Below are 27,296 nucleotides of genomic sequence, written 5' to 3'. Positions count from 1 at the left end.
ACCTACGCGGTTTGTGACGTAGACCCCGCCGGCTGAAGATGGCGAGCCTGTTTTAATTTTGAAAACTTTATTTTTTCGAAAACTGAGGACCTGCGCGGCTAGTGACGCAGACCCCGCCCGCTGAGGGTGGGCGAGCCCTGTCCGCTAAGGGTGGACGTCCCTGAATTCGTTTTTTTCGATTTGGGAACTCGCGCGGTTAGTGACGCGATCTTGCCGACTGAAGATGGGCAAGTTCCTATTTCTTTGGTTCTTTGTGATTTCTTTTGAGAATTTCTTTTTATTCATTCTTGCAAGAGCGAATTCTTTCGAGGGATGCTCGGATTTAGTTGTAACCTGAACATGGGCTGACAACGTGTTCAGACGGGTCTTTGTCTTGCGACCGTCTGCTTTCGTGATTTTGAGCTAGTCTTTACGGCTCGACTTGGTCTTTGATCAGAGGACCGTGCACAAGTGTCAGTGAAGTCCTTTCGATGAGGTCGAACCTGTTGTTGTTCTTTTTTTTTTTTTTGAGATATCCAAACATGATATGGTGTATGCCGCAGTCCGGGAACGTGATTTTGATCGCGCGCTCCTTGTTGGAGTCTATTTTTTCGCGAGCCCCCAAGCACTGGGGCTCGTCGGTTGTTTTTCGCATCTTGTAATCATGTTTGGGGTCATGCTCGCACTACTACAAAAATAGGCAAAGAGACCCGTCCAAATATGCATAAGAGACCTCCTCTGGACAGGTCTCTATCTCAGAGGTCTCTTTGATAAAGAGACCCCCTCATTAAAGGGGGTCTCTTATTAATAAAGAAAAGACCCTTTATCAGAGAAAGGGGATCTGTTTTCCTAGCAACTCTAAAAATAATTTAATAGAAGAACAGACCCATCATTAAAGAAATGGGGTCTCTTTGATAAATAAAAAAGACCCACCATCAGAGAAATGGGGTCTCTTTGTTAGAAAAATTCAAACCCTATATTCAAGAAAGGGGATCTCTTTGACATTTAAACATTTTTTTTATTTTGAAAATCGAAAGACCTATGCTTATAGATAACGGGTCTCTTTTCAGCTATATTTTAAATAAAAAAAAATTTTTTTATCCCTTTTTGTGATGCTAATTCTGTATCAAGGACAAAGATCGGTTCTGTTTGATACAATGATTATGTGCACCTATAGATCCTTCCAATGACAGAGTGAGGAAGTTTCGGTTCTGTATCAAGGACAAAGAGGTGTCAAATCGGGTCATCGGTTCTGTTTCGGTTCGGGTTCATCGGTTCGGGTTGAAATCGGTTTATTTTGTTATCGGTTCGGTTCGGGTCGGGTTGAAAAATTAACGGTTCGGTTCGGGTTCGGGTTATGTGTTACGGGTTCATATCGGGTCGGGTTCATATCGGGTCGGGTTCATAACAGGTCGGGTTCGTATCGGGTCGGGTTCATATCGGGTCGGTTCATACCTGGTCGGGTCATAAACGGGTTAAGTCGGGTTCATATCGGTTCAGGTTCATATCGGGTCGGGTTCATAACGGGTCGGGTTCATAACGGGTCGGGTTCATATCAGGTCGGGTTCATACCGGGTCGGGTCAGATCGGGTCGGTTTGTAGTCGGGTCGGGTCAATTCAGTTCGGTTTGTTAACGGGTTTAGCCGGATTGTAATCGGGTCGGAATCATATCGGGTCGGGTTCATATCGGGTCGGGTTCATGTTTAGTCAGATCAATTCGGATACAAATTACAAACAATGTCGAGTTATTACTAAAATCACAACTAATGTTATTTCTTTTTTGACGAACAACTAATGTAGTAATGTTCACTATCCAATTAATTTCATAAACTTAATTAAGAAAAGTCTGTCAATGTCTTTTATTATGTCATGTAATATTTACCAATCAAATGATTCAAATGGAATCAAAATCATCTATGCCCTCCCCCACCATGCTAGAGTATTACGAAATATGTATTGATGAACTAAATACTAATAATGTAGTAATTAATAATCGATAATGATGAATTAATACGTAATGAATTTGTAAAGTTTGTAAATACAAGTTTGTCATATATTCATATTGGTTTAAACAACAACGAGACTAACATGTTTATTAACGAAACGAGGCAAACAAGTTCAATTGGTAATGAATTAAGTCGATTCAATTAAAATAGCATAGTTTTTCGATTAGTTCTTAGGTTACAAGCTTATAAGCTTATAAGGTATTGAATTAGATCAATTTAGTTTAATGATCCATTAGACGATTAGTCAGTTGAATACGAGTCAATAAAAGAGTGCACATTCAATTCTACAAGCCTATAACTATACAATAATATAGCTATATTGGAAATACATCTAATAAAGAACATGTTTAGTTACTTAGTCGGTTGATAAACAACAGTTCGAATACTCGGTTGAACAACGCACATTGAATTATATCTTTTGTTTATAAATGTTTAAGAAGTACAATTGCTTACGAATTATATCATTTGATATCTTAGCATTTCGGCTCTGTTTGGTTTGACGGAAAATATTTCAATAAAAACTTATTTTTGAGGCGGGTTATGAACGGTTTGAATTAAACGGGGTGTAAACGGGTTACGGGTTGTAAACGGTTCGGGTTGTAAACGGTTCGGGTTGTAAACGGTCCGGGTTGAAACAGTTCGGGTTGTAAACGGTTCGGGTTGAAACAGTTCGGGTTGTGAACGGGTTTTCCCCGGGTTGAAACGGTTCGGGTTGAAATAAATCGGGTCATTAACGGTTTTCGGGTCAATTCGGTTCGGGTAGAAACGGTTTCGGGTTGACGCATGCCGGTTTGTTATCGGGTATCGGGTCTTAATTGGTTTAATATTTTCGAGACGGTTCGGGTTCGGGTTGAATGTTATCGGTTCGGTTAGTTTTCGGGTTCCAACTAACGGATTATTAACGGTTCGGATTCTTAACGAATCAGATTAACCCAGCGGGTTCAACGGTTCGGGTTGAGATTTGACAGCCCTAGTCATATATCAGGGTCACCTTCTAATTATGTGCTAATTTTACCTTAATTTTGCAGATTTACAACTTTGACTCATTCATTAGGAGTAATGCTACCTTGGATTAGCTTTTGCCTCAAAAGTTAAAAAGTTTAAAATTAAAAAAGAAAAGGAGAAGAAGAATTAATTACCATGATATTCTGTAATGCAACATTAGGGGAAGTAATCATGAAATCATGGTGGGATGTTTTAAGTTACAAGGTTTTTACAGCATACAAGGGGAATAACAAGTTGTCACATTTTTCTTAGCTTTAAATTCTTCCATCACTTCTTCAAATAATAGACATACTGTAATGGATTCTTATATTAGACCGCATCTGTTTATCTGAGTTAAGTAAGGTCGGATCATTTACAAATTCGTATGATATGAGGAGGGCTTGAAGGGAAAGAGGAATAAACCACATACATACACTAATAGGGTTCAAACTTTTTCAAGATTATCGAGTTCATTTTGTTACCACTATGTCAAGTCTGGTCTGATTTATTTCTTGTAAACTATTTGACTCAAAACACTTGACAAAGGATAATAATGACCGTTTGTTGGAAGTGTACAAGAAACTCTTATTTTAATGACTTTCCACAAAATTTTCCAATCAAAAGTTTCATACATACCGCTGAAATAAAGGATTATATTTACAAATCAATACTCTTATGATTATGAGTATCGAGTACCCTAAATCAAGAGGAACTTCTAGCTAATCCCTAAAACTAGATTAAACATTAGTCTATTCCAAAATTTTCAATTTAGTTACATCCTAACATAACATATCTAAAAGATCAAAAATCACTACGGGATTGGACTAAGAAGTCCGATCCCTATGTAAATTTAGGATCACTTAATATGTTCACTAATTAAAGTGGTACAGTCAAGCATCATATATATTCACATACAATACTTTAAGCGTTTTGAAGATACATTTAATGAGGCCATTCTTCAGGAACTAACAAAAAAATTGACCCTATTGTCAAAAAAAACAAAAAAATTGACTAACAGAATAGAGCTTACACAAAGTCCTCCCTTAGATCCAATTGCTGAAGTTTGGTAATATGATAAGTATGATAACTACTACTACTACTTGTACTAGAAAGAGTTCAAATGTCAAACTTGTTTCAGTGACACAAATTCTTGGGTTTGAAGTTTTGAACAAAAAGGAAAGAAAAACAGAAAAAGGAGAGTACAAATAACAAACTCCTCAAACTTCTAATAAAGTCATCCCATCATTTCTCAACTAAGCTTGACCCTTTTGACAACAACACTCAACCACTCACTTGGACAAACAAATCGGTGCTACTCAGTGGAAACATTTGAATTATGGCATTTTTTTCTTTAACAATATCAATTGTTAGATCATATACCAATATCAATTGTCAGATCATACGTCATGTTATCCATTTGATCAGTTCCTATCCAATTGACACACTAGTAGACATGATATGGTAGTATTACAACTTCTATTTTGAAAGTTACAAAGCAGATTATTCGAACGATCCTTCAGGTTCGAACTACGAGATGGCGATTCATTTTCCAACCTCAATGAGATCCTAATCCAAATTGCTTATCGATGGAAGATTGGACCCAAAATAGCCCATCAGATGTTTACTCGCTAGGTGATCTTATTTGTTCGTGCGGTTTGTTCAAGCATGAAAACGAAACAAAATTCAACAAAATATTGGAACATTCGAGGTCGATGTTAATTAAGTGTCAAGACGTTGTTATAGAAGAATAGTTTATCTTATATAATTCAAAAATTTATTAAAAAGTAAATTCACAAATCAATTAAAAAGTACTAATTGTCATGTGCTTTCATCTTAGGATAACAAAATGAAAAAATTGAGTGTGACACTACAATCCTTATACTCAATTTTGTCCCTTTTTTACCTTTTCCTTTTCAATATATTTGGGGGGATAATTTTCCTTTAATTTGATCCTTTTTGTTTTACTTCTCTTCTTTTTTCTAGTTGGATGGTCAAAAGGGAGTTGAAAAGAAGCATATACTTGAGTAGATGACTAGTATGATTCAAAAACACACATCTTCTTTGCATGACGATGATGTTAATGATCATAGCCTTAGTTTTAGTTTCCTCCATGTGATCATAATTGCATGCGTGCTAGCTAGCTTACCTTCTTGAGTGCCCATACAACCTTGACCAATCTCTCTACCTTCTCCCCACACATATAGTAACTTCATTTTAGGTTCACACCCATCCATCTTTTACTCTCTCCGTCTCTAAATAATGAACTTCTTTATAAAATTACTTAACCTAAATTCAAACTTCTCCATAACGCTCCTAGATACCCTTGATTAGAAAATTTTAAAAAAGTACTCGGTAACATATCTATTACTATATACTAAAAGAGACACCAGGAATGACACGTGTCAATTTTTGGTGCGATTTTTTCCCTTTTTCTCTTAAATTACTAAAACTAAAATTGTGTATTACAGAATATTAAAGGCAGTTTGCAAGGATTTGATAGATTACAGTAATAGATTTGATAGAGAATCGTGAAACTGCCAAAAAAAAGGAAAAAAAATATAGAATCATAATCTACGGTGCACGTTATGGAAATTATCTATTACAGAAATTATATACCTAAATTAAAATCAACATATTAGTATATAACTTAACATATAAAAATCAACATATTAGTATATCAAGTATTTTGGTCAAATTAGCATATCAAGCATATAAAATACGTATACGTAGTATGGCGAAAATTGAGTCATCCGAATTAAATGATTACATAAATACGTTTATTAATCATGCAGTAACTTTAAGGAGCGGAATATTTCAGTCAAATAAATTACGAAATATAAAAAATTAGTCACATAATTTTAAATTATCCGTGCATGCACGGGACCTAATCTAGTTGTATGATAAAATGATGTTCGAACTCACTTGGTAAGGATGCCATCCCTTTCAAATGTGGCGTTCTACTACGGAGTAGTTATTTCTTAGGAATGAAAAGAGTATTTGTTTACAATGATAAAAGGATTGAAACTAATTTCTCAAGTAGACTAGATGGGTCAAAGTTGTGGTAAGAAATAAGAAGTAAGGCTTAAGGCTTGAGTTGTTTGGACAATTTTCATGACAAAATCATTTTTGATTAAAGGGATGGTCGGATATTGAAATTGATGAAAGTTACTGTACAGTTATAGTGGATCCAACTCCAGGCAATTCATATGGATCATTTTGCTGGTTTGATAGCGATAAATTAGAATTGATGCAAATTTGTGTTTTTATTTCGAAAGGTTTAGAGTTTCGTCAATTTTAGAACCATTATTACTAGTGGAGTTGGAGTTGGAGTTGAACAAACTCGTGATCACGTCTCCAAAGAATTTTATATCATCAAAAACTTGATTAGAGCAATGTTTTAAGAGTCAAGCTGAGTCTATTCACATATTGCCATCAATTATGGACCTAGTGCAGTGCAACCATAGGAGATTGCTTATCAATGAAAGCAACAAAGACGAGAAACAAAGGATGATGAATGATGACTGATGACTGATGACTGATGACTGATGACTGATGACTGATGACTGATGACAAGTGAAAGTTCCTCTGCTAGATGTTATATTTCATTTTCTAAGCTAAAATATATCACAGCCACAGCCACAGCCACAGCCACAGCCACAGCCACAGCCACAGCCACAGCCACTGCCACAGCCACAGCCACTGCCACTGCCACTGCCACTGCCACTGCCACTGCCACAACAATACAAGTACTTCATGTATAATAATATATTAATTTCCAACAACGAAAGCAAAATTGAAAATTCTAATAATCAGATAAGTACATTAATATCAAACTATACCCGTCCAAACCACAATATGAACAAGCAACACACTAACCAGTAACTAATTTCAATAGCAAAGCAGCCTTCACCAGCTGTTGTACATTGATTTTAAAATGTTTACGCATAAGAAAGAGGTTACCCTTGGAAGCATGTTGGTGCGCCTTTTCCTGAATCCAACACCAATACACCATAGCTTCTTCAGTATGGTGGTGGAGGGTACATTCCTGGGTAATGTCCTAAACAAAGAACATAATACACGCAGTTAGCAACAATGACTTTACAGTCTTAACAGATAAGCTAGAAAGTCCAAAGAAAAGGAAGCATAAAACCTGAATGAGGATATGATGGAGCATGATGAGGTGGTGGATATGGCGGAGGAGGATATGTTGACTGATCTGGGGGTGGAGGATACGGATAAGACGGGTATGCTGATGGGTTAGGAGGGTATGGATAAGGTGAAGTAGACGGATATGCAGCAGGTGGATGTTGACAGGGTGTTGGTGGAGGATGATAGGCAGTAGGAGGTGGTGGATAAGCGGGGGTTGCATTCATACAAGGCACCGAAGCCGGTGGAGGAGCCGAGTACATAGATACTTGAGGAGATTGATGTGATGCAGCATAAGGTGGAGCACTGTTTGTATATGGCTTCTGCAATGAAGCAAGATTACGCATTCACTATTGTTCATTACCCGAGGACTGATAATACAGGGACCTAATTAGATTATTAGAGATAAACACTGAATATGAACTCACATTGGTTTTGGCAAAATGCATAATCAGTTTAACTTCTCCAGCATGTCTGCAATAAGACAAACTGTTAAGTTGACAAGTCCATTTTCAGAAAATAATTGATAACATAAGCAATCAGCCACATCTTTGTTAATGAACTTCAGATAAGTAAACTCCTACGCTTTACTGTTCCCGTGAAAGGTTTCATGACACAATAGTAATATACAACACATGCAGAGTTTACTAACAAGCTTTCGCTAGTGGAGCAGAGAACTTGCTGCAAAACATAATATGATTAGAGGTAGTTCTCTCATTAATGATATACTTACACTAAGTTCAAATTCCATCTGTAGTATATAGAGGGACGTGGGGATGCTAACGTTGCAAGTTGCGACAAAGAGATATCATGCCAGTGTCATGTTTGTTACCTAAACTAGTTTTACAACTTAGTAACTTACTGATGTTTAGAGAAGAAACTAACACCATACAACATGATCGCATCTACAATCACAAGCATCACAACTCAAATCTTTTAGGCAACACAAAATCAGAACCAACATCATCCTCAGATACACTCATGCAATAACTTAAAATATGAAGGTCTAAATCACATCCTAAATCCTAACTTAAATTCGTAAACTTGCAAGGAAACCTACATATGAATGTCCTGTACATGACTATATGGTAACAGCAAACACACAAAGTAGCCTGTAAACCTTCACAATCATCTGTACAAAAAAGGCCGATGTTAACCACCACCGACCAATGACATTTTGATAAAAAGCACTCAAGTATTTAGTCTCTCCCATGTACCTTTTAAGTATTCATTAGAAACTAACCACAATAAAACCAACATAACACAGATAATTGTGAAAAATACAAGGAGTACTATTATCTATACACTACAGCTCAAGCAAACATTCTACAGAACCTCCTCGTCTAAATACTGATTCACCTTTGTGTTGTTTCTAGGCTGCTTTACTTTGACTTTATTTTCCTCCGTTTTGCATTACATGTCCCTTATCATCCCCTCAGTGCTTGCTGATCTTCCATTCGCTTCTTTTAATGACTTTAAAGTGTCAATCCGACACCTTCTGAACAAGCATCAAGACAGATGATCAACTTTCAATTATTTACTCGGTTTTCCAGCATATGCAACTTATCTTTAACCCCATATGGTTCAACTATACTCCGTATATTATTAATTCCATATTAGCTACAAATTCTTTTCTGCAGCTTATTACCTAGTGAAATTATGTACTGTATATATTCATGCACATACATGTCAGCTTGTTAACCTTAATCCCTTTATCCAACAACAGAAACCATCATTGATCCTGCTAAGGCAAGGCTCAAAAAGGTCCAAATGTACGCATCCTCTACCTACTACTCAAGGCAGTTTCCAATAGACCTAAGAAAAAAACATTGCTGCTAATCCCTACTCATTCGCAGCAAACAAAACATCACAATTAAGCTTAACCTTATGATCGCGCCCCTCCATTATATAACCACATCAATTACCATCAAAACAATATACACAACTAAATACGAATGGCATCAACCAACATGCTTCACAAGGCAGAATAACATTAACCAAAGATTAAACTTGGCATGATTACGAAAATAAGATTGAGAGACATCATAGACATACCGTCCAGTTTTAGTCTGAAGAGACCAGGCTCTATCATCATATCCACGAGAAAGAACATCATTAAGTTGTATTCTAAACACAACAAACAAAAAAAAAAAAAAAAAAATTAGGGGTTAACCTAAAAAGCTCAATGTTATGATCTCAGCCCAAAACTTTGAAAAACTCGAAATTGGCTATAAATTCAGAATCTTACTTTCCGCTGCCTATGTAATCATCAAAGGTGAGAGTATTGCTATTCCATACAACAACATTGATCTCTCTAAGACCTTCAATTAGGGTGAAAATAAACTTCTCCTGAAAAACTGGATTTTTCCCTCCATCTATACAGTGAAGTAAATCAATCCACATCAGAACAAACTGAAATTTTTCCATATTAATCAAACAACCCATGAATGAAATTCAATATACAGAAGAACCCAGATCATAAATTAAGCAAAAAGAGAGAGAAAATTACCGGTGCAGGTGCGGGTTCGAAACTTGTTGTTAGCATATTCAAGACAAACATAAGGATCTTGTCTTGAGATCCATTCTGTATCTTTCAATTTGTTACATCCAACAACTGCAAACAATAATAATCAAATAATTAATCAAATTCACCAACTTTTTGACGAACAAGCAATCCAGAAATAAATTTAATTTTGATCACAAAACCCCCCAATAAAGAATAAAGAAAGAGAGATACAGTGAAACTTTTTTGATAAAAAAAAGTTGATTATTGACCTGTAACTTCCAGAAGTTGACCTTGGACGCCAGCAATCGACATGGGAATGCAGAAAGGGCTTTGTTTTGTGAATTTAGGTTGACTCGCTATTGCCTGTTGGTGTACGAGGTTTTTGTTCGTATTTTTACAAGAAACTACTCTTACATTGGCAATTAGCTCACTGAGATTTCTTCGAAAGTCCCTTGGATTAAGTATAATCGGTTACGGGTCAATTTTACTGCGTGCAAGTGATTCGTCAACCCACAAGGGTACAACTAAGAAGGGACCTTGGCAATGGTCGAGCCACTTAGTATGACACGAAAAAAGCACCATCCAAAATAAATTAATGTAATTTAGCCACGCGTTGCGATTGAATACAAAAGGACTCGTGAAAAGGTTGAAAATTTTGACATAAAGGACACAAAAAATATACGTGCTTGAGCCATTCCTAATCAAATAGAAATCAACACTTAAACACACTATTTCTTCTACAACTCACTAATGTGATACCAATGATGTTTTGCCCCACTGATTAACACTGAATGTATGTGTACGATAGATATCTCTAAGATTACATAAAGTTCTACAACTTCTAATCCCTCCCTAATTCCCAAAGTTTTAGTCTTAAAATGACCTTTTTAAACCGCTTTTTTTTTTATTCTTTCTATTAAAATCCTTTTATTTAAGGGACAAAAAAGTCAAATAGGATTAAAAAAAAGAGCCAGGGGAAATATGTAACTAGTTTGACTAATAAAAAGAAGTTAAAGGAAATTATGTAAAAGCCATGGGATGAGATTGTATCAGCTGAGGGTCAGAAGGGTTTTTGATTTTCTTAGATTGCAAAGAAATTGTTCTAGACTTCTAGTAATTACTGCATATTCCAATTTCACAGTTATAAATAATAAAGTAATTTTATGTGAAAACATCTTTCAAAGGAAAAAAGAAGAAAGAAAGACGAGTCCTTAAAAATATTGATACATATAATGGTTTGATTTGTTCCTAAAGAAAAATCATCAATAGACAAGCCACAGATTACAAGCGCGCATTCACACAAAAAAAAAAAAAGTATAAACTACACCGCTAACCTTTAATCCTTTATCCACAATTCACAACGGGTAAGTCACAAAAAGAAATGACATTCCAATGTAACATGAACATAAAATGAATAGGGCAGGATCATCCTTAAACCAACAAGTGTTTTTGCTATTGTATGAATTCTTTTATGTACAGATTGCTGAAATTAAAGCAATGTAGTAACATGACACCATTCTCAGTCGCTTTCATCATCTTCATCATCACCAAAGGAAAATACAGAAGCATCAGCTGCCATTGCCTTGAAATCACTAACCCCTTCAGAGTTGGAAGCTCCAGCTCCAGCTCCAGCTCCAGCTCCAGCTCCAGCTCCAGCTCCAGCTCCAATAGCTGCCTGGGTTTTAGACCCGTTTACTGACTGGCCCTCTGTTGACCCTCCTTTACTAACCGATACTTTTTCAACTTCACGGGTCAAACCATCCACTTTCTCATCTGAACCCTTTTTTGTTTCAGAGTGAGGGGCGGTTGATTTTTTGGCTTCTACTGATGAAGCTGCTTCTTCAGTCTTTCTATTCCTGGAAGAACCTGTTCCATCATCGGCCTCATCGTCTGAAAACACATCATCTTTGTCTTGCTCTTCACTTTGGGCTTGACTTTGAGACTCTTTGACAGCTTCTGAAGCAGAGGATACCTCATTTACTGTTTCAGAAGGGATACCGGGCTTCTCATCGGGCTTCTGAACTACAGTTTCAGGCTGAGGTGTTGGAGATGGAGGAGTCCCATCATAGTCAACAAGAACAATCTCAACTTGGAAACCAGGGGAAGGCAGCTTCCTCTGTACAAGCCCAAAAATTACATAAAAATTCAATCAGCAAGTTCGAAAAAAAAACAAAAAAACAATTTCATCAATTAAGCAATCCAGGCGAATCGCAGAAAAAAAAAAAGGACAACTCAGGTTCTTCGGAAGTGAGCTCAGTACATTTTAAAACTAGTAGTGCTTACCTTGTCAAATCCATCCATATCACCGGTATTTAAGATCTTTCTATTTTCTACCATTGTCGTGTTTAACCAACTGCAAGACGTCAGACACACGTTAAGTATAAACAACAATTGTGATACAGTACAAATAAAACAGGTGTTTCTGACATAGGTAAGGTTCCATACAAATAGAAATCTCCCTGGCGATCATGAAAATGGACTTTAAAGTCACCAGATAATTCTGTCAGTCCAGGCTCTCCTGGCAAAGCAAAAACCATAATTCCTTTCTTTGGTGCAGTAAACCAAAAATCCTCCGTCTGCAAAAGAAACATCATAATTATACAAAATACCAATTCAGATCCGAACTAAAATGTGACATGGACACGTATCAGCATCAATTCTTAAAGATATGAAGCAACCCACCGACAGATCCTTCGTTCTTCGATGTTTCTTTGTAGAGAACAGGACACCTGCCCCCAGCAAAGTAGAGCAATTGTCAAATAATCAATTAGGGTAAATATCAAGGAAGAAAGGGGACACAGAATAAGGATCACTCAACATTCACCAAGAGGGCAAGTTACAAACATTCAGAGTGTTATGCAAACCATGGTAACACCAGGTAGGAGAAATGACAAAATATTTCTTATAACAAAAAACAGTACTTCATAATGTAACAAGGCAACCTCAGATAGATCTCCACAATTCTCATTATTTGTTGCAACAAGGTAACTCCTATCTTCAATTTTATAAACTCTACCGAAAGATCCAAATAACCTAGAGCTGTCTATTGGAGAATTACAACACAAATAACCATAACCAAAACCAAAACCAACATCGCTCTCGCCATTGGTTGGGACAGGGAAGGTCCAGCAAGTAACATATACCCTAAGCAATTATTAAGACAAAGGGATAGTTCGTTCAACTTATTTTGACTTATTTAAGAAGAAAAAAAGTTCATGCTTCAGACAAATTCACTAGGTTCAGAAAAAGTAAGTTTTCCAGACAATTGAAGACAAAAATAAGTTTTTTTTACAAACAAAATAAGTTCAGAAAAAATAATTTAATGCCTAATAACTCATAAGGGTGTTTACAGAAATTTAAGAGATCACTTGAAATATCATTCAAATCCCAACTTGGCACTTGCTGCACATCATATCAATTGCACCAAAAGAAGAAATACAACGACGATGTTTTTCGTTAGTAGTTTTATCACCAGATGTCCATTAACGTTACAACAACAACAACAACAACAACAACAACAACAACAAAGCCTTAGTCCCAAAATGATTTGGGGTCGGCTAACATGAATCGTCGTAGGAGATCGTCATTGTCACCAATCAAATCAGAAAGGAGCAGGAAGTTAAAAGAAAAAAACAAGGGAGAAAAGGTGGAATTAATGAAAGTAAGATAAGAGAAAAATGTATATATATTATAGAAGAAATATTGAAGAGATAATAAAAAATAAGTAAGTTTAAAATAAATGAATAAGTAAAATAAGTACATTTCAAAATAGCATTTAAAAATTAAAAAAATTAAAAGAATTTTAAAAATAAAATTAAAAATTAATTATAAAATAGAAAGAAACAGAAACATGAAAGCTCTATAAGTCAAATGAAGTCATCAATATATATTCTCTCCCTCCACTCTGTCCTATCCAACACCATATTTTCCTCAATCCCAAGAAAGCTCATATCTTGCTCAATAAAGGTAGAAAGAGGACTTGTACATATGCAGGTCATGTCGCAAATTTTCAAACATTCAAAGCATAATCTAATCTAATATATATAAAAGAGACATATTTGCTGAATTATTAGAGCGCCAAGTAGGAAATCTAATGGTTTCGGCCAATGAAAAATAAGATTTCTAATTTATTTAATTAGGTGACACGAAGATATTTTAATTAACTAATTACTTATATATACAACTCCATCAAAAATAAAACACTCTAATAATTAAAAAATAAATCTAAAATAAAATTCAATTAAAATCAAACACTAATCTAATTTAATATACAAAATATAGCAGTTGTAATAGAAGTTTTATTTTAACGCAATTTAATAGAATCTCCATCCAAAATCAAACCCTTTAATAATTAAAAAATAAATCTAAAATGAAATTCAATCCAAAATCAAACACTAATCTAATCTAATATATAAAATATAGCAGTTGGTATACATAGGATTTTTATGATGACTTAACAATTTAATAGAATCTGTGAATCGCACGGGCTAAAATCTAGTTATTCAATATAACAAGTACGCACACCATACCATTGTGATCTGAGACGGTTACATGGGGTCTGATCCAATAAGGACACCTGTGAAGTCGAAACCCCCTAAGCATGCACCTGGAAGTAAGATAAATGCCAAACTGAGCAATAAGCAATAAAGCACGGTCTATTTAAGAAAGTAAATGATCGTCAAACACCACATGCACAGTGCCATACCAACGTCCGGGCTGAATCTCCCCATTGAGGTATGTTAATGTTCGTTCAAAATACTTGACATACCTCTGTTAAAAAAGGGGGATTATATTAAATATTGTTGCAATAAAATATAGATCGGGAAGAGGAACATAAGTCGATAGCAAAAGGACTGACAATCTGACTTGGCAGAACAAGAGCCTTTCCATCAACACATCTTTTCTGATTATAGTAATCAATCGACTCCTCAGCAGTTGGGAAGAACTGAGGTTGCAAAGAGATCAGTTAGTCTTGTAATCTAAAACTAAAAACAGAAGTACGGAAAATTTGCAAATGTAACAGAACTCTTCAGACCCTCAAAATGAGTCCCAAAAGTTCATCAAGTCTCACCTTCAAGAACAAAAGAAGACTAGAAATCATTAAACCAGTCCGAGCCATTCCCGCTTTACAATGCACAACCACAACATTCTCAATGTCCTCCTTCAGCCATGAGTAAGCACTATGACAAAATGATTTAACAAGTTGGATTGGTGGGCAATTGTGATCATCAAATGGACAGCTAGCAACCTATCCAAAACAAAATCCGTTGTGTTCAGGAAAGTGAGAATATGCACGGTAGACGTTCACGTCACTATGTCAGCAACAACAAACGTTCTTAAACTTTATGCAACAACAAAAAGCGATTGTGTTAAAGGGAAATGTACTTGCAATTTCTGTTTAAACAGACAACTTTTTGAGGCGAAAGTGAGTCAAAATCAGAATGTTAAACTATAATTTCTAGTATATTAGTCTGGAACTTTTAAACCAAAAGAGGAAACAGGAAAAAAGGATGAGCCCAAATAGGCTCATAGGCTGCTGCTAATCATATACGAAGTAATCTTCAGTTGGGCATGAAACTTCCAATGCAGTGACAACACACACGCGCACGCCCACGGCGTGCCACAGGGATATTAAATGAATGGAATTGGGATATGGATGGAATATATTGAAATAAAGCCCTCCTAAAATTTCAACTAAAAAGTGATACAAGTATGATTTTTCATTATTCCAATTAACGTAACGAGCCTTTTAGGCTTGCAAGCACACAATATATAGACGTAATTAACACAGAAATTTAAAGCAAAGAAATATAGCTCAAGAAAAGTCATCAAAAACCATTGGCCATGATCTAAGTCGGTCCAAAGTACAAAGCTATTACCGTAAGCAGTTAAGCAAAGAGATGCATTTTATATATGAAAAAAGTATTCTTAAGAGTAAAGAATGGGTGACAAACAAGGAGTGTAAACTCAACCAGGCTTATAACAGATTAACAGCATACCTTTCCTTCAAAAAGTGAGGCATCATACAATCTCTCAGAACAAAGATTGTAAACCTTGTACTTTCCCTGCAAAGTAAAAGGTAGATCTAACATCAGTAAGATTATAAAAAACAAAACATGAATAGGATTCAGGGTTTCACAGATACATAATGACAAATTTAAAATCTTCAACTTTACATTGTGCACCTTAGTAGCTTGTCTGCCATAAACCTAACCCCCTGGTGTTTTACATGCTAAGCACTATGATGACCAGTTGACCATGGTTCCATATAAGTTTAGAATACATTAGGATTTAGGGGGACAAAAACCCAAATGAAAATAGTAACAATAAGAAGAAGAAAAGGACAATGATGTGTGTTCCAAGAACCTACAATTATTTTAATAATGGTCAAACCGGAGAAATAAATGGGGGAAAACCACCATCAAACAGATTTCTTTCCGTGACTTGGGAGTAAAATTCACCATGATGGTGATGCAATAAAATATAGCCAAAACCTCCAAAAGAACGAGGCTTTCACTTTACCACGTGGATTCTGGACAATGTAGGTGATCTCCAACTAAGGACACAAACAAACAGAGATAAATTGATAGTAGAAAAGAACACATCAGACTAACCAGAGGTGGCAAGTATGTAATGCTGACGACAAAGCCTATGTTCTACGGCGGGAATAGGTCATGTAATCCAATATCTTATATCAAGATTAAAGTACCCAAAACCCAATATGATGTTAAAAGTGTGGACCGAAAAACTGTACTCAAAAGGGCCACACTAAGTTTCATTAGTCAGACTAAAAGCCTACCTCCTTACCCAACAAAAAGAAAGCCATGTCAAATCTCTTTGTTGGTTGGTTTAACATAATAATAGCCGAACACGAGAAGTGGAAAATATCAAACAACTATTCTGTTGTGGGAAGTTCCAAAGTTCCCTTTACCCAAGGGAAATAAGGTAAGATATTTCTTCCGTTTTTTGGGGAGCAGAACTTCTCATAGAATTGGAGTTCCTGTACTTTTGTCAACCAAACAGCTCCAGAGCTTTGTACGAATGTACATAGTAATGTACCAAGAACTGCTACTTGTTGACGTTCTTGTGTATTCGAGTATTTCTAGTAAATCAAACAAGCGCTGAACAACTACTCCCTCCGTATTTAAATAGGAGACGCACTTACCATTTCCGGGCCGGATTTGAATAGGAGATACCTTGCCATTTTTAAGTAACTTTTCAACCCCACCATCTAATTAAATAATACTCCAACCCCACTACCACATTAAACAATTAATTTCATAAACCCCCTACCACACACCCCTCCAAAATTTAATGATCCCCACTTATTTTACTTGATTAAAATATTTACCTCAACCTCACTTGCTTTATTATTTTATTTCATTCAACTATTCTTCCTTAATACACGTGTCGGGCCAAGTGTATCTCCTATTTAAATACGGAGGGAGTAGTTAAGTCAAAAAGAATAAATTAGACAAACTAACACATTGTACGAACATTTTATTTTAGAATTTGGGTAACGCCAATCCCAAAAATTTGATCCGTATAATTCTTCTAACGCACGCAGTTCGGATAATTGTTATGCCTTATGGGTTTACAGGATCATGCAGCCCTGTAGACCTCCCTAGATCATAGTAATGAACTGTAGTGATACAAAATATATTTTTCCAGCACATTTGATATTATTGCATGAATTGTAGATTAGACAAGTGCATTCCACATTCCAAATGCAGAAGTGAAAATATCAGCAGCAAGATAAAAGAGAGGCCTAATAAAACCACATAACACTGCCTCAGTGCGAAGGGCATACAGGGTACCATGTTTATTAAAGAAATAGATCACAGCCATTTAAGATGCACTTCAAACCTAAATGTGAAATTTTTTATCCAATTACCTTATGATGGCTTTCTAAGAAGCTAATCACTTCTTCCATATGATTACGGTACAAACCCTGCATCATGTTATTCAATTCATTAGTAAGGAGGAAAAAAAAAGGGTGACCGCACAGAAAAGAGGTTTATTAACTGTGAACGTAAAACAATTACCTCTACATAACCAAAAAAGCCTGAACTCATATCACCAGCTGGGAATCCCATAGCGATAATGTTCTCAGTGATATAAGTCATGTCCAGATCATATCCATCTTCCTGCAAAACGAGGCTAACATAATCACAAAAAAGAATCACATATAAGCAATCATACATCAATCACCAGATTAGAGGAAAGCGAAAGAACTTGTAGAGCACCTCCCACCAGACGCACAGAAAAAACTGCAAATATTATTATTGGAGCTATAACTGCTTATTATTCTTCATCCAACTTCGCCATCAGTAAAAGAATCACTATTGGAAAAAGTCATCTCTGAACTACGACGGACTAGAAAGATATGTCAATGATTGTTTAAAAGAATTACTTAAATTTATTCCCATATTTCAGAGAAAGTAACTGCAACCAGTAGCCATGCTAACTTGCTAAGCAAAACCTGTATCTCAAATAGACATCTAAAACTCTACACAGATTCTGTTTTTGCATTTTACTGCCGCAAAATCACAATATACCTCAGCATCTCATATGTAGGTAACTGCTTAGAACAAAAATATTGGCTACTCATAAAGACAGACTAAGCATCATAAATGACGATAATCAAAGGTGACACTGGTAAATTACTACATTAGTTCCCAGCTAATACAATCCATAGGTTTTCAAGTAAACAACTAAAATGGCTAATGCAGAACCACCCCTTGGCATCTCCTAGCTAGGTATTAACTTCCTTTGGTTTAAGCTACTCTTGACAGACCATACACCAAAGAGAAAGTTTCATTTGATTGGGCGTATGAATTCAAATTCCCTGAAATTCTGCCAACACAGAGCCAAGCCAAGGTAATTTGGCAGAGATATGACGATGATCGCCAATATTCCTGAAGGTGCAAGACATGTTGCTTCAGAATACCTAGTGCTAAAATCACGTACAAGACTAGTGACCTAGAAGAAATAATTTGGTAAAATCTGTACCAAAAGATGTTTGTGAAAACTTCAATGCATGCCTTTCTAGTGTCCCTCAATCTACAAGACCTAAAAACGGAGAGGATTTATCCGGGAACTACACCTCTAAAGGAAGCAATGGGTACTATGGACCTCATCCTCAATTACTGATTTACTGTCAGTTCAATCCTTCATATACAGATAATTCTTGGGATCAAGTTTGCTAAGTTTGCACCTACACCTACACCTCCTTTGTTTATAAGATGAAAAATCCTCAAGTTTGCTATGTTAGCTGAAAAATATATCAAGGTTAAGTTAAGATACACCTACAATATTTATAAGATGAAAAATCAATCATACATTTTTCTCTAAGTTAGCAGATAGTATATCAAAACCAGTCATAGGATCCTGTTGAAGAAAGATTCACTACACAGCCGAAATGAATGCGAAATCTAAGCTACCCACAGAGATCCCTTAATTACATAAATGGAAAATGCTCAAGTTTAGAAAGAAGTACCGGCTTCTCACTTTCACCCATCAAACAAAGCAAGCAACAGTGCAAGACTACAGTAACCTTAGTTTTCAACAACTCAAAACTTAGGAGGAAGACCGTTAGAGTGATAACGGTGAATATGAATTGGATCCATGCATGTGCATTCTGAATCTACAAGATTACAGGTGCATGTATACCCCATCATAGGATCTGCATGAAGAAAAAAAGCTACGGAGAAATTGAATGTTTGCCTAACCAATTCCATCATTAGTTTATCCAACAAGTCAATAATTGTCACATCTTTTATGTGCTGCCACAAGACATTGATCAAGTAAGCAAAAGCGAGGATCACAAGAAAGTTTACTATTTATTTACCCTAGTATTCTAATTCCAGAGAAACTTACTGATGGAGGCAGTGCAATGAGATAACTAAAAAACTCAACGTCACCTGATATCTTCGTTTGTTTTGAGAAACAACGTGCCGAGCTTTGACAGACACAGCTCTTACAGCATTTTTCGATGTGTCAACCAATCCTTTGGTGAAGGTTCCAATAAAATTCGACTGAGAAGCTTCTGTATCAGTGACTTCTTCTACAGCCGGCTCTTTCGGAGATAAACGAGATGTTATTCCGCTGGTAAACCGGGAAAAGGCAGACTTTGGAGAGTTCTCAACTGGCGAGTCAACTTGTCCTCCTGCCAACGGCTGTGGAATTTTCAAGCTCCTCGCCCATGATGCTATGCCGGAGATGGATTGCTTGGACGACGCATCATCATGTGCTGCATTATCAATCCTGACATCCGCAGGAGGAGTAGGCTGTACCACCGAAGCTACGGCCGGAGATGCAGTTGATGAATCCACAGACCCAACATCCACTTCACCACTGCTCATTTTGAGTTCAGCATCCAACAACACCAAATAGCACTGCAGTGAATGCAAGAGAGTAAAAACCCTGCTAAAATAAGAAAATACAAACCCTAGCTTTGAGATAGTGATCAAATAGTCAGCAACCAGCCAGTCAGTAGTGTATTCATCTAACCTTTACACACTGCTAAATTAAGTAAATTACCAATAGAACTAATTAAACCCCATTACTATAACAAGTATAAAAAACATTTTGCACCCAGAACCACCCACATTATACATTATGGGAAGACAAACTTTAGGCTTTCTATAATTAATACTCCAATCCAATCACCCAATCTCAACAAATTTGTATCTTATACGAATTACATTCCATCATTTCAAAAAGATTAAAGCAACGATTCAAAAAATAATTAAAACCTATAAAAAACCAAACAATGCCAACTTCTATGGAAACAATTAACAAAACCTAATCATCAATTCAAAAATAAGCTCACAATAAGCTCATATTAAGTTCACAATAAATAAACAGTTTCTCAAATTACCAGAACAATAATAACATAAAATAATGAATCAGAATTCTTCAATTCGGATGCATGAAAATCAAATACAAACGAAAATTGCCGAAACAACAGAAAAAATAGAGGAATTGCAACCAAAAAAATCCTAGAAATACTCAATTTAGAATCATTGATTAAATTTCCGGATCGATTGATGAACAACAGATAAATACCTTAGGGAAATGGAGGTGATTCAAAGATGAGGATGATGATTATTGGAGTAGTGAGGTTTTTTTAGGAGAGAGAAAGCGAGAGGAGAGAGAAAGAATGTTCGATTTTTGGATGATGAGGAGCTGATGAATGAAAGAAATGAGTTGATGGTGGAAAAGGTCACGTGCTTTGTGTGTCGGGCATTTCTGATCCGTTGAATGAATGTTGATCTTTGCTAGAACTAGGGGTGAGAAATAGCTACGGCTGTGATGCGTTGACTGTTTGGGGAGTTGTGTTGCCTGCGATGTACTGTATCTTTCCCTTTTGGCGATAGTTATGAATTATGACATCGACATAGATGAATTATGACATCGACATAGATGAATCTCCAAAATTAGATAAATAGGGTCTAATTACAAGCAAATAGATTTGTCAAACTACGTGAATGAAACCTAATGGCTAATGCAACTGAAAATCTGGTGGAAAAGAAATGAAACTATTTTTTGCCTAACCACTTCAAATTCAGGTATGTGTCTTCTAGAGATCCAAGGTTTAGCTTGGGAATTCTTCACCTCTAACAATTACAACTTCCTATGAACCCATATGCTCAGTGGCGGACTCGTGATTTCATACTTCGTGGGGGCACTATTATATACTATTTCAAAAGGCGATAGCTTTGTCCTCATTTATTTTAAACATATATGTATTCTAAAAGTAACCCAAATTCATAATGGTAATCGATAGCGTATGAATGTACTGATATACAAGTGTGAAATAATTCAAAAGATGCAATACGATTAAGTTGGAGATGCATATAAAGATTTCCAAAAAATTGAGTTTATAATCAAAGTTATTCACTTATTTTGAGTTTTTGTATCACAAATTGAGGGGAGTTTTATATAAAAAGAAGTGAGAGCAACTAAAGAAAATGTTAGGTTAATACTCCGTATTAAAGTTAATACAAAGTACTTTTTTGAAAACTTTTTGTAGCAAATAGGGGGGAATTTAATTTATTTATTTTTCAAACAGAAATCAATTTTGATTGGGTTGAGGATCGAACTCAAGATCAGTGGGATAGAGTACAATTCAAAAACACTAGTTTTGTACAGTTAGCGGAATAAATCTATATAAGTCATTGGCTTATTTTGTTTTCTTTCTTTTTATATAAATAATGATGGGGCACGTGTCTCACCATGCCCAATGTTAGGTCCACCTATGCACACACCCATAGATCAACAAACATGACCCCCTCCCCCGAGATGATCAGGGTACTTGGAACTCAATAATAGCTCCATTTTGTGTAAAGGATGATAATTTCCTGATTATTAATTCACGTAGGGAGTTTTTGATGTAGAGGGAGTTTTTGATGTAGAGGCCTGAGATCATAGTGCAACATGAAGAAGTGTACAAACTTGTAGAAAACTTGATGTTAGAGTACTTCTGAATCAGTTCCCTAACTAAATTAGGCATGTAATATTAGAGGAGAGACCTCCATGAACTTATTTCTTATTATAACTTTTATGTTTGATTTATGTTAACTTGCTCCTAAAAAAATGGTTGATCATAAAAAATACTTGTGACTTGTCAATAATTTCTTGCTCCAATTTCTTAAATTTGATGATACATATATGAACAAACATTAACCACCAAATTGTAGGTAAACAGACAAATCATATACTAAGATTTAGATGGTAGAGGATTGAATAAGAAAACATAATGAACTGCGGGTAGCTGAAACTATTTACATAAACAGTAATTCCGTACATTGTGCCATGTCTTTGAATAGTTCAGTTGCCATAAAGAGTGCTAGAACAATTTAGGGATTTAGATAATATGTACAAAACCACCAAGCTGAAAGAAACAATGCCATGGTGAACAATGGGATCCCCTTAATGAGATGAGCCAACCTAAGCAACCCTAGTTCTTCAGTATTCTTCAGTTGCCAAGTTGAGAAATGCTTTGCAGTTACCAAGCTTGCAATGTCAAGTGCTTAAAAAATGCCGAACTTTGCATGGTGCTTTGCAGGAGTACGCTTCAAAGCTTTAACACTGAATGGACTGTTCTTGCTCTGTTAAGCAAAAAAAGGCACAAGATATCAGCTCTAAAACTTCAAAAATGTAGATGAACTATAATGCTTACAAAATATAAAGGCTTACCGCATTGCAAGTACCCTTCCTAGCATTACAGACGGGGTAGTCATGAGGGCAGCAGCTAGAGTGGTCAGCACAGCAGACAGCTGACTCCAATGGGCAGCAACCCCATGCAAAGCAGTAAGGGCCGTATTCATAAACACAGCAGCAAGTGGTAGAAGAAGGGCATGTGTAGTACTCATCACAAGTTACATCAGCTGACGCGGGAGATGGAGGAGATGGAGGAGTGGGACCTGGGTTAGGAGGGTTCTGGCTGTTCTTTATCGGGTATGAAGGCTCAATTGCAATACCACATTTACCAGTTTTCACGGTTTCCAAATTTCTCTCCATTCTTATGTAACCACTCTCTCCCCAATCAGCACCCCATGAATTCCTTACAATCCAGTAGTCCTTCCCATCATCGCTGCCATAACCAACTGCCACAACACCATGATCAAGATCTGCTCCACACTTTCCGGTAAAAACACCCTGCATCAGCAAATACACGTGTCATTTACTGGTTCACTTGAGAAAAGGGGGTTGGGGATGATAACATGAGCAAATACATACCGATTGATAAAACTGGAAGGTACTGCCACCAGCTTCAATGGCAACACTAACAGGCTGGTGAGCAACTGCCTTCTGCAATGCCTTCTCGTCATTTTCAGGGACATCCTCAAAATCATCAATTGTAACAACCTTGGCATTCTTCTGCAAGAGGAAAATACAGACAGGCTGAGTCAAGATATGTACAAGTCAATCATTTTATAAAAGCACTATATACAGAAGTAGTGTCTAAATCAATGCAAGGTGAAATATTGTACAGACCCTGTACTGGTCACATTTGCCGTCTTTTGCTGTGTAAGGATAGTCTGCATCAGTATCAATGCCACCATTGTTAATGATGAATTCATATGCGTAGTCCATAAGTCCACCATCACATCCAGAGTTGTAAGATGTGTCACAATCTACGAGCTCTTGTTCAGACAACGACAACAGCTCCCCAGTAACAATCTGGTTGATCCCTTCCACAGCAGCAATAGTGGAGAATGCCCAACAACTCCCTTCATTTCAAACAACAACTAAATAGCTTGAGTACACAATAATTCAAGTACTTAAAGTTCTATCAAAACTCAAAAGTTTCTTCCATAATAAGGAATAAACGGATACCCTTTATGAGGAATCCTCTCAGCTAGCGTTGCTTGGAATACAAAGGGTTAGATTAGATCAAGATCAAATACTAGATTGTAATCGTTTAGTCAAAATCTTCACTAATTTAAGATAGAATATTATCTAAGGATAAAGATACACTGCCCCAATAAATCAATTATTCACACAATGTGAACTCATAGGAAATCGTGAGTCATGCAGACTCATGCCTTTACATCTTATTTTATACGGAGTACCTCCAAAGTACCTTTTTTTTTTTTTTTGAGGGGACCTCCAAAGTACCTTAATTACTTTAATTAACACTTTTACAAAAGTAGCCAGCTACTAATCAACGGATCAATTGTGATTTATAATTAATTTACTGAACATATTTACAAAATCATCCACCTGCTATCTACAAGTCAATTATTCTCATCTTAACAACTATTCTAATCTCTAATTGGCAAACAAAAAAATCATTATCAAGAATCCAAACTAGCCAAAAAAAAAAGCACCAACTATGAAATAAATTAGAGGGGAATCTTATTATGGCCCATTTAAACATCAGAGGTGGAAAAAGATGGAATTATTTTTAATATGAAAAAGGCATCAAGACAGTTCTAGTAGGGCCAACCTCCATTAAATAGTTCAGATTTCAGTCATTTCACACTAGATAATTGGTATTATCTCATAAAATATCATCAAATTGGTACTATAGAAACAAAGCAAACAATAACAATAATCCATTTCTATTTCTTGATCCATAATGATTTAGAAGATAAGGACATGGTGATAAATAGAATAAATATCAACAAGCTTAAAAATAGAGATTTTATATTTTTAAAATATTCCTTTAAGATAAAGATAGATAATACGGAGTATTGAACAAGAACACAACCACCATCCTGATTTTTAGATAAATATTTTCAAGTTGTTGACTTCTTCTGTCTTCTTTAATACAGATTCCACAGTTTCACCCATTCCTAATTTTCTGGCTAGATACACTGAACCTTTACACACTATCTCCAGTTCTGGAAGAACCACATGAATCAACATAAATCTAATTAAATCAAAGGCGAAAACTTGAATGCTACCAACTTATGGGGTAATGTTCATGTGATTAGGGGTAACCAAACCTATGTTACCTATCGTATCGGATACCTTATATTGTATACAACACTACTTAACGAATAAAATTCCATCAAATCTTCAACCACATATATGTATTTTGAAAATTGAACTCTAATTGACTAAAATGAAAATGATAGACATTTACACAACAAACAAAGACAATTTTTAGGTGAACCAACTCAAGATTCCACCCAATTAAAAGTTGTCACTTGCTCATAAACAAACAAATAACAGTCCAATCCGCTTCTTCTGCAAAAGCTCAAACAATAACAAAAGAACGAATAAGTTCCTAACTTCTCCACTAACCCTAAACAAATTATTTCAATCCAATTAACTTTTAAAAATTCTATACAGGTTAAAGTAGGAACATCAACACCGATCAAAAGCGTGGATTTGTAATCAATTCATCTCATCGAGAACAACATAATCAACATGCTCAAATAACCCAAGAAATTCAAGAAAATAGAGAGAAAGAAAAAGGATGGTTAAATTACCGCATTGCCCTTGGTCCTTGACCTTAGCAACAGCGCCATTCTTCCTCCAGTCAACGGCTTCCGGCAACTCATCGCCTTCTTTGAACAAATACCGATCGCTCTTCACCTTCGATTTCGCCGACGACAACAACGGGGAAGATGAAGAACTCTTCTTCCTCCCAAGGTAAACAGATCGGAACTCCTCGTTGGTCAAATCGGCGAACTTATTAAGCCCAACTTTGAAGGTTTGTGAATCATCGGAATTATGTTGATCGATGAACTCCAAGTTATCCTTAAAGATCGCGAATCTCTTCTCCTTTTCACCGAGAGCATTATAGTTTTTGCGGTGTTGGACCAGCCATGACTCGTAGATTCTCATCACCTCGTCGTCGGAGCGGGACGACGAGGGGAGGAGGTTGTGGTTGTGGTCGTAACTGATGATCGACATATCGACGGCGGAGGAGACGGCGAGGAGAGAGAAAAGGAGAAGTAGAGAGAGGGAGGCCATTGACGACGACGACGCCATTTTCGTGGAAAGAGAGAAGGGAAATGGGGGTGGATTTTGTGAGAGGAAAAGGGGAGATGGAGGATTGTTTTTATAGGGATAAGGTCAGGAGGTTGGTTGAGTATGGGATGACAACTACTCCGTTAGTCCGTTCTAATCAAATGAAGCCAATTGTAAATGTAAAGGGAGGTGACAAAAGATAAAATACAAGTACTATGGGTTTAAATTAAATTCAATTATACGCGATTAGGGGTGTCAATTCTCAATCCGACCCAGTGAACCCGATGGGTTTATCCGACCGTTTAGAATCCGAACCGTTTAGAACCCGTGAGTCAAAATCCGAAATCCGATTCGATCCGATTATATTCAACCCGAATCCGACCCAACCCGTTAGTATTGATCCGATTAAGATCCGAATCCGTTAACAGTCCGATCCGTGACAATCCGAATCCATTTAATCCGATCCGAAGCGATCCGAAACCCGTTTATGATCCGATCCGTTTCAATCCGAATCCGTTCCAACCCGAGGAATATCCGTTTAATTCGATCCGTTTTTAATCCGTGACCCGTTTAATCCGACCCGTTTCAACCCGTGACCCGTTTAATCCGATCCCTTTTTAATCCGTGACTCGTTTAATCCGACCCGTTTTTAATCCGTGACATATGGTTATCATCATCAATCCATATGATGATGATATAGCCGTACATATGTTTATCATCATCAATCCATAAGATATCCAATTTCGTATATGAAAAAATTATAAAAACTTAATATTCTGAAAATATATATCGAGACCAATATAACAAGATCTTACATGATAACATTTTGATGCATATAATAGTGAGAATGTACGGTCAAAGTTTTCATACTTTGTACACATATTCCAAGACGTAAAGAACTTTCAGGAATGGAGGTAGTATTAAACCAAGTTATACAATATACTCAATAACTTATATTACTGATCTTAAATTCTTATTACTTTTAAAAGTTAGTTATCGTATTCGTCCCCTATTTAAGTTATCGATATTATAATATATAATTTGGAACCGGATGGATCCGACCAAAATTTCAACCCGCTACCGAATAACTCGATCCGGTAATTACCCGAACCAATTTAAAACTAAATCCAATGTAACCAGGCTAAATTTGTTTCAATCCGACCCGTTTTAGTCTGTTACCGATTAAACCGATCCGATATGAATCCGATCCGATACGAATCCGATCAGATACGAATCCGATC

At 36.3% G+C, this 27,296-nt stretch overlaps 3 protein-coding genes across 9 annotated transcripts; all 3 read right to left on the bottom strand.

Moving 5' to 3' along the window:
* Window positions 1-6,287: 6,287 nt before the first annotated feature.
* Window positions 6,288-10,082, bottom strand: LOC110797482 (extensin). Of its 5 annotated transcripts, none has more exons than XR_008933045.1 (8): window positions 9,891-10,082; window positions 9,625-9,729; window positions 9,364-9,490; window positions 9,171-9,242; window positions 7,544-7,589; window positions 7,120-7,438; window positions 6,930-7,026; window positions 6,288-6,698 (listed from the first exon to the last, which is right to left on the bottom strand). XR_008933045.1 is itself a non-coding variant. In XM_022002593.2 (7 exons), the coding sequence occupies exons 1-7, from the start codon at window positions 9,931-9,933 to the stop codon at window positions 6,989-6,991; spliced, it is 750 nt and encodes a 249-aa protein (XP_021858285.1). In that variant the 5' UTR covers window positions 9,934-10,081; the 3' UTR covers window positions 6,720-6,988. The 5 variants fall into 5 exon arrangements, 1 of the variants encoding a protein (XP_021858285.1); XR_008933047.1 differs by having other exon boundaries at window positions 6,288-6,692; XR_008933044.1 differs by having other exon boundaries at window positions 6,288-6,705; window positions 6,931-7,026.
* A 745-nt stretch (window positions 10,083-10,827) lies between these two features.
* Window positions 10,828-20,851, bottom strand: LOC110797480 (phosphatidylinositol 3,4,5-trisphosphate 3-phosphatase and protein-tyrosine-phosphatase PTEN2A). Of its 3 annotated transcripts, none has more exons than XM_022002589.2 (13): window positions 20,692-20,851; window positions 19,545-20,018; window positions 17,667-17,768; window positions 17,516-17,572; window positions 15,621-15,686; window positions 14,693-14,869; window positions 14,480-14,566; window positions 14,327-14,391; window positions 14,151-14,227; window positions 12,304-12,350; window positions 12,067-12,197; window positions 11,905-11,974; window positions 10,828-11,737 (listed from the first exon to the last, which is right to left on the bottom strand). In XM_022002589.2, exons 2-13 carry the CDS (start codon window positions 19,983-19,985, stop codon window positions 11,141-11,143), a joined length of 1,917 nt encoding a protein of 638 aa, XP_021858281.2. In that variant the 5' UTR covers window positions 19,986-20,018; window positions 20,692-20,851; the 3' UTR covers window positions 10,828-11,140. The 3 variants fall into 3 exon arrangements, with proteins under 3 accessions (XP_021858281.2, XP_021858278.2, XP_021858279.2); XM_022002586.2 differs by having other exon boundaries at window positions 19,545-20,049; window positions 20,692-20,848; XM_022002587.2 differs by having other exon boundaries at window positions 19,545-20,046; window positions 20,692-20,847.
* Window positions 20,852-22,367: 1,516 nt separating this feature from the next.
* LOC110797481 (cysteine proteinase mucunain) lies at window positions 22,368-26,258 on the bottom strand. The gene is made up of 5 exons (XM_022002592.2): window positions 25,572-26,258; window positions 23,626-23,861; window positions 23,368-23,508; window positions 22,825-23,286; window positions 22,368-22,736 (listed from the first exon to the last, which is right to left on the bottom strand). The coding sequence occupies exons 1-5, from the start codon at window positions 26,074-26,076 to the stop codon at window positions 22,659-22,661; spliced, it is 1,422 nt and encodes a 473-aa protein (XP_021858284.1). The 5' UTR covers window positions 26,077-26,258; the 3' UTR covers window positions 22,368-22,658.
* Between the last annotated feature and the right edge of the window lie 1,038 nt (window positions 26,259-27,296).

The sequence above is a fragment of the Spinacia oleracea genome, chromosome 4 (assembly GCF_020520425.1).
Source record: "Spinacia oleracea cultivar Varoflay chromosome 4, BTI_SOV_V1, whole genome shotgun sequence".
Taxonomy (NCBI): Eukaryota; Viridiplantae; Streptophyta; class Magnoliopsida; order Caryophyllales; family Amaranthaceae; genus Spinacia; species Spinacia oleracea.
The sequence above is the reverse complement of the archived record's forward strand: the minus strand, read 5'-3'. Positions and strand labels throughout refer to the sequence as shown.